At 33.4% G+C, this 12710-nt stretch overlaps 1 protein-coding gene across 5 annotated transcripts in view; it reads left to right on the plus strand.

The window, feature by feature from the left end:
* The window catches only part of LOC117177884 (alpha,alpha-trehalose-phosphate synthase [UDP-forming]), a 285945-nt gene that overhangs the window by 253987 nt on the left and 19248 nt on the right, over nt 1–12710 (plus strand). For 4 of the 5 annotated variants that reach the window (XM_033368945.1, XM_033368946.1, XM_033368947.1 and 1 more), the window contains 7 exons: nt 4390–4554; nt 4682–4910; nt 5055–5371; nt 5499–5872; nt 8184–8375; nt 8934–9270; nt 10051–10344. In XM_033368945.1, the coding sequence (XP_033224836.1) occupies nt 4390–4554; nt 4682–4910; nt 5055–5371; nt 5499–5872; nt 8184–8375; nt 8934–9270; nt 10051–10344 (1908 nt within the window). The remainder of the gene's footprint in view (nt 1–4389; nt 4555–4681; nt 4911–5054; nt 5372–5498; nt 5873–8183; nt 8376–8933; nt 9271–10050; nt 10345–12710) is intronic. The other variant, XM_033368944.1, reaches the window with a different exon arrangement.

Raw genomic sequence — 12710 nt, forward strand, 5'->3', positions numbered from 1 at the left:
TATTGTTTATTTTCAAAAATTTTAAAAAGTGAGGCAGAGATGTCCACTTCTTCTACATTGTTATTCTAAGCAACTTTTTGTAGATGTTGTTTTCTGTATGTTGTTGACGTTGTTTTCTTGATGTAAACCATCCATACTTAATTTGACATAAATTTTTAAAAAAACAATAATTATTTGAAAAAAACAATAACATTAAGATTTTAGCAGAATTTACTAGACCTCGATATCATTGAATATTATTTTTGACTCAGAAAATACGATTTAAAAAGTATTTATTTTAACAAGTTATATTTGCTTAAACAATTAAAAGGTGGGTCATCTATTCTTTGTATACATTATGCAGTCATGTAATACAGTATTTAGTAATTGTAAACAAACTGAGCAAATTAGGATTGTTTAAACGAATAGAAATTTATTAAACATTAAAAGAAATGTATCAAAATTATGTAATTATTCAACAAAACGTAGCATAGGATACCAATTTAGAAAAAGTGAACACCTCTAGCTCAATGTTCAGAAATTTGAAGAAAAAAAACAATAATTGCTTAAATGATGATATAATGTTTTTAGAAAAATGTGCTACTCCAAAGAATGACAAACAATTACATTTCAATCATAAAATACAATTCGTTTCTACATTTTTGGGGATTAAATAATTGTTTAAATAATTTACATTTCTGTAAACAATTGGAAATTGTTTAAAAAGTAATGGGAAATATTCAAATTGTCCGCTAGTAATTATTTGTATGAAAAAGACGACAAATATTTTCTAAAAATTAACAATAATGAACGTAAAAAAGTAGTTTTTTTATTTTTGGCTCATATTTAGGGTGCCGGGTGGGGGGGGGGGTGTTGAAAATAAAATTTATTAGTATGTATTTATTTCGCAAACAGTCCACCTTGTAAAGCAAATGGAAATATATTTATAATTTTTATTAAATTTTAACATAGTATAAATAGTACACATTGTGTCATTTAATTTTATAAATCTATGGCTAGGTCCCCAACTTGAAAAAGAAGAATCCTCCGCTTTCTGTTAATAATATTTTAATTTATCACATGAAAAGCAATGAAATTGAACCAAATGATGAGAATCTTGAAGCAAAATATTTTTTCAATTCTGACCAAAACAACACATTGATTGTGACGCAAGCAGTTGTATTTGAAGGAAATAAAAATTCAAAAAAAAAGATAGGAAAATTATGATTCTGTATGATTGCAGAGTTTTCAATTTAAACTTGCCACCATGAAATTAAAATAATGAAATGAATGAATAAATGAAAGAGTAAATGAATGAATGAATTAATTAATTAATTAAATGAATAAGAAAATGGAAATAAAATAAATGTAAATTTCATACTCTTCCAATTCAACAGTTTCTAATTTTGGGCGCATCTTTTTGTTTCAGTATTTTTTGTCGTACAATTGGAGAAGAGAAAAAAAATGTGTATCCAGAACATGAAAGGATTAACCGATTTTCTTCTTTCTTTTTTTAATCGTCTTATCATTATGTAATGAACCGAATGCACAGTATTAAAATGAAATTCCTTAATACTTGCTCATTCCTAATTTCTTTCAACCGACTGTAATCTCTAACAGTAAGAAAGTTGAGTGAGGCATGGCAGGCACTCAATCTAAATTCTCGGCTCGATTCTAGGATTACGATGTTTTAAGGGCATGTGATACTTACAGTTGCCCCGGCATTTTTCCCACAAAATTGAAAAATTTTACGAACTGAATTCGGAGATGCTATAAAATATCATAATGGACGTCCCCGGACTCTTTTTTGAGAGATAATAACAAAAAAAATTTATTGTGCTAAATAAAAATTTTATGCATATGTATTATTTTGAGGTTATGTCGTTTTTCATCTTTGCCTTTCCGATAATCTGGAAATTATTTATGAAATAAACTTTTTTAATTGCCTTCAAAAAGGGTTAGTTCCGGGAGATTAGTTACTACGTTTATTTGCAAGTCCAAAGTTTTCGGCCACAAATATTGTGTAGTTTGGAAGTAACGCACAGGAGAATTGTAACATACATAACCTCCAAATGTACACACGTTGTTAGCAATATCAACAAATTTTTTGCAAAAAAACACAAATAAAGTGTGCGGGGACGTCTGTTAGCATGTTAGCTATCATTTCCCAAATTTTTAAGACAAAATATTGATTATTCTAGAAAAAAAGCCGTCCGAGCCTAAAACTGGCAAAATCGATACTAATTCCTAAGCGCTATGCAAATTAATAAGATTTTGCTAAATTAAAACTTTTTCGAATTAAACCAAAAAAAAAGTGTGTGTGGACGTCCGTTAGCATGGTCGCTATCATGTCCCAAATTTTTAAGACAAAATATTGATTATTAAAGAAAGAAAGTCGTCGAAACCTAAAACTGGTAAAATCGGCAATTTTCTAAGTATCACATGCCCTTAAGTATCGTCGAAAAAATGACAATCTACACTGAAAATTTTTTGGGCGATCTGCTCGCCCACGTAGTAGAGCTGGAACACCAAATGCGTCGCGCGATGCTCACCTGCAACTTGGTACACATCCTCTATCATATTGGGTACGCTCTGTTCCCTCATTGGAACAGCTGTAATTCCAACAGTATTGATACAGCAACACTCCCTCTAGGCGGGAGCACGGAATCCACACGCCGAGTTTCGCGCGGAGTGACACAGTTATAGTTTATACTCGTGGGGCAATTTAATTCTCTTTTGAGGGACTGCTGCATTCCCAGCACATGGGATAGGATCTGTTCGCACGTTTGGTACTGTAGCTTACTTAAAAGTGGTCTGGCGGCTACAGCATCCGTCGTGGTAGTGCTGCGTTTCCACTAAGAAGACAGCTGTTTGTCCAAATTTTTTTCAGTGTAGACCACCCGCGTTCCGTAGCCAGCCAGAGGGCTCACGAACTATGTTCGCCATGAGTACACTCATGGTGGCGGTTTGCTACTTCCCAGGCTCAAAAAGTGCATCAATTTTCAATTAATTTCAATAAAACAAGAACCAGGCCATTTTTCGAAAAAAGCGCTCTGAGAGGTTCTGCATTTAGGCGTTTATATTCTGTGGTTGAAATATGAAAGCATACAATTCAAAAATGTAGGAGAAAAACTTGTCAGAGTAATACATGGGCTAATTTTCAATCCTGGGGAAGAGCCTTAAAACACCGAGTGAACGGAAAGGATACTCCATACAGAATATCCTCATAGTATCCACATAGTATCACTTCCGTACCATGCAACAAAAACTAAAAAAAAAAACCAGCAAGATCAATTTTTAAATTGTTGAAATTCGGATTCTACGTTAAAGCTCCCATTAGAATGTCACGGAGTAATCGCAATAGTTTTTTTGAAACGGTTATTTTCAACTTTTTACATAAGAATAAGGCTGAAATTTAAATGTATTATGTACATCTTTCTGGCAATCATATTTTTGAATTTGAACTAGAGAACACAAATTTGAGAAAGTAGAAAAAATGCAAAATAGCTGACAGAAAAATATGACGACTTAGGAAAATAGATCATAGTGCCCAAATCTGAAGTTAGAGGTGTATTCTGAGTCAATCGATTTATGTTTACGAATCTTGTTTACTTTATTTTAAAATCCATTTAGGATGTAATTAAAATCTACTTTCTCATGAATGATAATATGCAATCGAAATCAGAGCAAGAAAAAAATCACAAATCAAAATGAGATTTACAAAATATTGTTACTAAGGATGTTTTGAAAATGATAGTAATTTTGAAAAATTTATTTTTTGGAATATTTCTTTTCCGCGACTGATAATATATATCGGGAATGTGGTGTAGATAAGACACTAGTTGACATGTGTGAAAGAAATTCTATCAGATGGTTTGAGCATGTTGAGAGAATGAAAAATGAACGACTAACTAAACAAGTATATCAAGGTAAATTAAATGGCAGTGTTTGAAGAGGTAGACCGCGAAAAGAATGGTTAGAATGTGTGAATGAGAACCTAATTCAAAGAGTCATAGGACCATAGGCACACAAGAGTTTGCATGAAAAATTACATGGACGTGAAAAAAGCTAAAGAAGTATGCCAGGACAAAAAAATATGGCGAGAAATAGTCAATAAAAAGTGCGAGTAGAGTGAATGAAGCCTGAAATAAACGACCTTGGATGCTAAGGGGCCCGAGTGAGGCAGTTCACATCATGACTTTGTAAAGGCTCTTCATTTGGGATGATCGCTAGAAAGATTGATCACTTAACCTGGGTCCGAGCTGTGTTGCAGAATAAACGTATTATTTAAATAAATAACACGGAATTCTAGATCAATCTAAAAATCGATATCTTCTTCCTCACATTAATCCATTCCTCATATAATGTGTCACGCATACCCCGATTTATATATATAATTTTCTATTTCAGGTGGTAGCAGTGCATGTAGAACCTGGAGTTTTTGACTCTTACTACAATGGATGTTGTAATGGGACCTTTTGGCCTTTGTTTCACTCCATGCCAGATAGAGCAACATTTATCGCAGATCATTGGCGAGCTTACAGTAGAGTCAACGAAGAATTTGCAGCCAGAACCGTAATAAAATTTTTAAAATATCTATCCATTCCTCAGAATTTCTCTAGCTTGATGGTCAAGTTAATAACTTGTTTGCAGTTTATAATTATTCCAAAAATTAAATTCTCTTTCTTTCGAATTTTAACAGGTTCAGGCTCTGGAGCTCATTCACAAAGAGCAAGCTGGGCAGGGAAGTGGAACACCTCTCGTCTGGGTTCACGATTACCACCTCATGTTGGCAGCAAACTGGATACGACAAGCGGCAGATGACAAGAACCTAAAATTAAAGTTGGGATTTTTCCTCCACATTCCCTTTCCTCCATGGGATATCTTTAGACTTTTTCCCTGGGCTGACGAAATTCTTCAAGGCATGTTAGGTAAGATTTTTGTAATTATTCTTAAAACAATTGCTTGTAAATAATAATCATACTCATATATGTATATCTTATATCGTATATTTTAATTTCTTATTTGACTGTAAGCTCTAGAATGAAACATTGAAGAAACTTGAGTAATTATAGGTTGTGATATGGTTGGTTTCCACATTCAAGACTACTGTCTAAACTTTGTCGACTGCTGTCAGAGAAGCTTAGGTTGCAGAGTTGATCGCAAAAATCTTCTCGTTGAACATGGAGGTCGTACCGTTCGAGTTCGACCACTTCCTATTGGCATTCCATTCGACAGATTTGTTTCATTAGCTGAAACTGCACCCAAGGTAATGCTTACGAATCAGAAGATAGTTCTCGGAGTGGATCGACTCGATTACACCAAGGGCCTTGTTCACAGATTGAAGGCATTCGAAATGCTTTTAGAAAAACATCCAGAACATCGAGAAGAGGTAAATACACTAGTCAACTAACTTTATTTCACTTTATCAGATCAATAACAGACTAGAACATAGTTTTTTAATTGACTAATACCAAATGATACCCATTATTCTCATTAATTGCAAAATATCTGTTCAGGTTACAATGTTGCAAATCGCTGTGCCATCTAGAACAGATGTCCGCGAATACCAGGATTTAAAATTGGAAATGGACCAGTTAATAGGTTGTATAAATGGTCGCTTCACAACTCCAAATTGGTCTCCAATTCGCTACATCTATGGTTGTGTGAGCCAGGACGAGCTAGCAGCCTTTTATCGAGATGCTGCCGTAGCCTTGGTCACTCCTTTGAGAGATGGAATGAATTTAGTCGCCAAAGAGTTTGTCGCTTGTCAGATTAACAAACCACCAGGTGTCCTCATCGTTTCTCCTTTCGCGGGAGCTGGCGAGATGATGCACGAAGCCCTGATTTGCAATCCTTATGAAATTGATGAAGCTGCAGAAGTCATTCACAGGTACTAATTGATTAGGTTTAAAATGAAAGATGTCAAGTTGTCGGTATAGAGTTATGTAAATGACGATCCTCTAATCTCTTAAACTGAACCAGTGAAATTGACTAGAATTAGTCAATCAATATTATTTTATAAATAAATTGATTTAATTATAAGTAGCCGATAAATTCTTGAAATTGCTGAGTAAAACAACGATTTTCCGATTTTGACGGGGCGAACTAAAACGTGACTGAACTAAAACAGTTAATTAATATACCACTGACGTCAAATGATGGATTCAACCAGTGATCAGTGACCAGTTGCGTCTTTGCATTTCGCCTCGTATTTCGCGTGAGTGAAAATGAATTTTCTGGTGCAATAGGGTTTGTGTTAAACATAATTAGGATCTGGCTGCAATAAGCAGAGTATATAATGCTTTTCCTTGAAAGTGGTAAGACCGCTGGTCTCTTGGTTTTAACTTTGAGCAACGCCCTTCCCACAGTTAAGAGGAATATATTATGCGCTAATTCCTAGTATATTGCAGTTTGGTCCTCATTTATTATTGTAAGGGAAAAATGTTGTTTTTAAAATATAATTTTGCAAAGGTTAGAACAAATATGACGAATGGATAAGTGTTATATCGAACTAGCTGACGGGCGACTAGACGTACGACTAGCTACTGCTACTAATTTACCATTGCACCTCATTGATTATACGAGTTACATAATACCTCTGAGGGAACCAGTGAAATCGTACTGATTGCCAGTGACAAAAGTCAGGCTGTTCAACCACTGAGGTTTCATTGGATACGAGTGAGATTTTACTGGTTCATTTTAAGAGAGCAGATATGTATATTCTCCACCTTTTAAAGAATATTTGGTCGTAATCAGCCCCATGCATCGCCCCCCACTTTTCTGTTTTCTTACGATCAGGAGGGGAAATGTCCGTCAAACAAATCCAATAGATGATGCCACAAAAAGTAGGTCTGACTTTTGAATTCAATTGCATTCAGAAAAAGCATTGATGCTGTTTGCAAATAAACGGAAAAAATATGAAAAAATAAGAGTAACCATTACTAATCATTAAAAAGAAATTCATAAAAAGATGTAATTTAATATGAATAAAATTTTATTTTGACATACATTTTGAAAGCAGTTCGAACTTTATATTACTATTATTTATTTTTCTGATATTATTGATTTTATTATTTGTAAATGTTAGAAAAAATTAATATTTAAGACCTCACTTAAAAAAATATTTAAAGCATATACATGATCGGAAGAATTAATAAAAAATATATCACTTATATCCAATATAAATATAATAATTAAAATATGCAATACTATAACTTAAGTTGCTCAGTAAGGAATCTTTGTACCTTTATAATCTTAACAATTTCAAGTTTTAAAGGAAATATTTTTAAAAAGTAATGGTGATGGTAATTAAAATGTTTGAGGGAATACTATGGTTAAAAGTCAATGACAAGACTGATTAATGAGAAAATGGATTTAATATTATTTAATATCAAGTATATATTTATTTAAATTGAACTGAACATCATACCCGGTAATAAGCGTAGAATAGAGAAAAATTAATAAGATACCTTCTAAACGTATTCACTTCTATTTCCATAGAAGTATATTTCCATCACCTTCGCCTATCATTTTTCTGATATTCGCCCGATTTGAGAATTTGGAGGTCTTTTAACAACCCTAGTAACCCACCGGACCGATCTTAACTTATAGGCGGAAGATTTTGACCTCAAATCTGGCCTCCCTAATTTGTTGCAATTTAAAAATAAAATAATTTATTTCTTCAGTATCAATTTTAATTTATTTTTTATAAATTTACTTTTCTTGTAAAATTTGATTAACTCTTTGTAAGTAATACCTAATTCATATTTTTATTTAAAAATTCCCTTTTTCATATTTCTATCTTTTCTCGCCCAACGCATATTTTTTATATATAACACATTTCTTGTTTTGTTAAATAATATAAGAACTAAAGGCTATTATAAAATGAATCATTTAGAAGCATAAATACGGGCTGCCAACGAGTGATGATAAAAATACGAAAAATGGAGTTTTGGGTTAACAAAATGATTACATATTTAATAATTTGGTAGTTTTAATCAATTTTTTAAGGAAAGTTGTACCTCAAAAGAAACTGTGTAACATTTTTCTGTTCTTTGGAATTCTTACAAAATTTCCATGAAAAACATAAGGAACATATTTTTCTGATTCAGAAAAGGATGACCCCTCAGTCTAAATATACACACTGTAACACTGGCATGCCAGTTGAATATAATCATCTACAGAATTGTAATATATTTTAGAGCTCTCACGATGCCTGAAGACGAGAGAACTTTGAGAATGAACCACTTGCGTCGTCGCGAGAAAATGTACGACGTGAATTACTGGATGAAGTCCTTTCTCCAAGTGATGGGTTCACTCGAAGAACGTGATTCTGTGGGAGCCACTACGATGCAGCCAGTCACAATGGACGATTTTGATGATTATTTGAGCAAGTAGGTACCATCTGAGTTAAGGAATGTGCATGTCTGGGCCCGACCAGCGCATGTGCTACTGCGGGATATTATCAGGAAAACATAATTAAACGGACGTAAAAATTCGTTCAAAGGAAAATCATTTTAAGCTTATAACATCGCTGAATATTTTTATATATTCATGTAAATTATAAGCATGAGTTTGGTTACGTCGCCTCGTGGGTGCAGCCATTATGCAGCATGAATTTAAGGCACATTAACTTTGAAAGCTTGGCACTTGGATTCTATGGGAGCCATTAGGAAGCGAAAATTTCCGAGTATCATTGTCTTTTTATCGACAGAAGTTGTAATAGTTAAATATTTTGGACCTAATGTAAATACTTCAAGTAGTTTCATTTGGAAATTTTCGAAAAAATTTAATTTTGAAATTATTTCCTTCAACCGGGAAATCGTTTAATTTGGATTTATGAGGGAAAGTGTTAAATAGAGAGAAAAGCTTTTGGGAGCAGGCGGGCCCCGCGCGAGCGATTGCGACCTAACTCATGATGAAAGCCGGGTAACGATCAAATTATGGCGCATGTCCCCCAGGTATATTGGCGATGACCACAAGTTAGCTCTCCTGTTGGACTACGATGGCACGCTCGCCCCAATTGCGACACATCCAGACTTGGCTACTCTACCATTAGAAACAAAAAATGTATTGCAGAGATTATCGAACATGTCTGACGTTTATATCGCGATTATATCGGGCAGAAATGTGAATAACGTTAAATCCATGGTGGGCATCGATGGAATAACGTATGCAGGTAATCATGGGCTTGAAATTTTACACCCCGATGGAAGCAAATTCGTCCATCCTATGCCTGCAGAGTATGAGGGCAAGGTTGCTGGATTGATGCAAGCTCTTCAAGATCAGGTAGGCTTCACTGAACACTTAAACTTTTTCTTTTCGTAGAGCGTAAATACAATTTTGCACCGATAATGTTTTTCGTAGAAACGAGAATCGGGACTCAATCTGAAATATGTATCAGACTTATTATTGACCTATTGAAAAAACTGTCGAATTTTTGGAGTCAAAATGACGAGGAGGCCTCTGCAGAGCCCATTCCGCTTTGATGCCTATCATTTTGATATTTGGTGAAAACAATTGGGGATTGTAATTTCATCTTTGTTTATTATTCATTAATTTTTATCTGATAGAAACTGTATTTCCATTCCAGTTTGCGCACCGAATTTTGATCTGAAAACGTCTTTTACGCCCCCCCCCCTCTCAATAAAATAAACGGACATTCAAGAATGTACCACCTTGATCAAAAAGTTTTAGGACTTTATTTTTAAAATCAAAAAGACAAGTTTATTTATCATAATCGATATTGTCCCCTTTTTAGTACTCCTTATCGACTGCAACGCACTTATGCCAGCGCTTGATTCAATCCTCAAAACATTTTTTATAATCGGTTTGCGGTATAGCCATCAGAGCCATCTTCGATTCTTTCATGACCTCATCTCTGGTGCTGTAACGCGTTTCGCGGAGCGGTTTTTTGAGTCGACCGAATAGGCACCCTGCGACTTTTTCCTATCGGTCAACTCAAGTAACCGCTCCGCGGAATGCGTTACAGCACCCGTGATGAGGTCATGGAAAAATCGAAGATGGATTTTTAGACAAATAATTTGCTATATTTTGCAATTGATTTAGTTGTGTAAGGACGGTGCTTGGGTGGAGAACAAAGGAGCTTTGCTGACTTTCCACTATCGTGAGACTCCAATGGAAGGTCGACCTAAGATGATTGAACACGCGAAAAGATTGATTGAGAGCGTTGGGTTTAAGGCTTGTTCTGCACATTGTGCAATTGAAGCTAAACCGCCGGTTGAATGGAATAAAGGTCGAGCCTCTATCTACATTCTTCGAACAGCTTTTGGACTCGATTGGAGCGAAAGAATCAGAATCATTTATGTAGGAGATGATGTTACGGACGAAGATGCGATGCGGGTGAGTAATAGCTATTATCTTCTAACGTAGATTTAACGTACAATTATATAATTGCAGCAATTTAGATATTTAGTTTGTTTCCTTTAATAATTATAATGCTACATTACTTTAAGGCGCTTCCTCAGGCTTGAAATTCAGCCCAAGTATTACACAAACAAGCTTTTCTCCTACAATTATGAAATGTTTTATTTCATATTTTAATCACAGAATCTAAATGTCTAAATACAGAATCAAGCTTAAATCTTTTTTCGGAAAATGTTCTTGTCCTTGTTTTATTCCAAATAATTGAAAATTGATGCATTTTATGCGCCTGGGCAGGAGCAAACCGCCAACATGCATGTACCCATGGCGAACGGAATAACGGAACAACGGGTGGTCTAGACTCTAGAGTGTTCTTTTTTCGACGATACTTAAAGAGTTAAGCATCGTAAACCCTGGATCGAGCTCAGGATTTAGCTTGAGTGCCTGTCAAGCCTCAGTCAACTTTCTTATTGTTAAAGATTACAGCCGGTTTAGAAAAATAAAATATGATTAAAATATTAAGGAATTATTTTGTAAATTTCATCTGCTAACACCTAGCCAAAATTTGGCTTTATTTTCTTGAATTAAGAGTTCTTATTCTGATCCCTCTAATAGCTTAATTGGAAAAGCACCTGATCGGAAATCAGAAGTTTTGTGATTCGATTCCCAATAGAGTGAAGCTGGAGTAGGATCTTTTTTTCAAGAAATACTTTTAATATTATGGAATTTTATTGTAATATTCTGCACTCGATTTATTACATAACTGCGAGGCGATTAAAAAAATATAGAAAAAATCGGTTAATCGGTTCCATTTCTGGATATATCTTTTTTCTCTCCTCTCCGTTTCTATAGGACAAAAAAATTCGGAAGAAAGATGCTGCGCCCAGAATTGGAAATTATTGAATCAGAAAAGTATATGGAATTTCTATTTATTTTATTTTCAAGGTTAAAACTTGAAGGGTATGCAATTCTCAGCCTTTTCTTGAGCAATTCCTTTCCAGAATCTTCAATTGATAACTCTGCAATCATAGACAATCATAATCATAATAATCTCACCGCCCGCAGCGCCCCAAATATGACCTTAAAATAAAAAACTAAATTTTTACGTTCATTATTGTTAATTTTTAGAAAATATCCGTCGTCTTTTCCATACAAATAATTACTAGTGGTCAATTTGAATATTCCCCATTACTTTTTAAACAATTTTAAATTCTTAACAGAAGTAAAAATTATTCAAACAATTATTTAATCCCAAAAATGTATTAAATAATCGTATTTTCTGATTAAAATGTATTTGTTTGTCATTATTTGGAGTATTACATTTTTCTTAAAAACATTATATCATCATTTAAACAATTATTTATTGTCTATTTACCATATTTCTGAATATATAGAGCTACAAATGTCCACTTTTTCTAAATTGGTATCCTATGCTACGTTTTGTTGAATAATTACATAATTTTTATACATTTATTTTAATTTTTAATAAATTTCTATTAGTTTAAACAATCTTCAGTCGCTCAATCAGTTTTTTCGATAATTAAATAGTGTATTACATGACTTTATAAGGTATAGCAAGAGTACAGAAATCAGTTTTTAATTGCTTAAACAAATACAATTTGTTTAAGTGATTACTTTCAAACGAAACTTTTGAAATCGTATTTTCTGAGTTAAGCATAATAATAGTCAATGATTTCGGGGACTAGTAAATTTTGCTAAAAGCCTAATGTTATTGTTTACACAGTTAATTATTGTTTCTGTTTGATTTTCGTCAAATTGAGTCAAATTGAGAGTGGTTTAAATAATCACATAATGTTTTTAAAAAAAATTACTACAAACATTGACGAACAATTACATTTCAATCAGAAAGTACGATTCTATTTTACATTTTTTGGCATTAAATAATTGTTTAAATAATTTATGTTCTTAAAACAATTAAAATTGATTAAAAAGTAATGGAAAAATTGAAATTGCCCATTGGTAATTACTTGTATGAAAAATACGACTGGAATTGTCAAAAAGTAACAATAATGAAAGTAAAAATGTAGTTTTTTTATTTTTGGGTCATATCTCTGGTGCTGCAGGGAGGGTGAGGGTAGGTCGAAAATGAAGTTAATTAGTCTGGGTTTATTTCGTAGACACTCTATCTTGTAAATAATTTGAAAATATATTTATAATTTTTAGAAAATTTTAACATAGTATAAACTGTACACATTGTGCCATAATATTATATACTCGGTTGAAGAAAAAGCAAAATAGAACATTTTCAATTTGGTATAAATACACTTTCTTAAAATTGTGCTTCGATATGCAGTTACTGGGAAATTCGGAAACGTACTTAAAGA

The sequence above is a fragment of the Belonocnema kinseyi genome, chromosome 8, assembly GCF_010883055.1.
Source record: "Belonocnema kinseyi isolate 2016_QV_RU_SX_M_011 chromosome 8, B_treatae_v1, whole genome shotgun sequence".
Lineage (NCBI taxonomy): Eukaryota > Metazoa > Arthropoda > Insecta > Hymenoptera > Cynipidae > Belonocnema > Belonocnema kinseyi.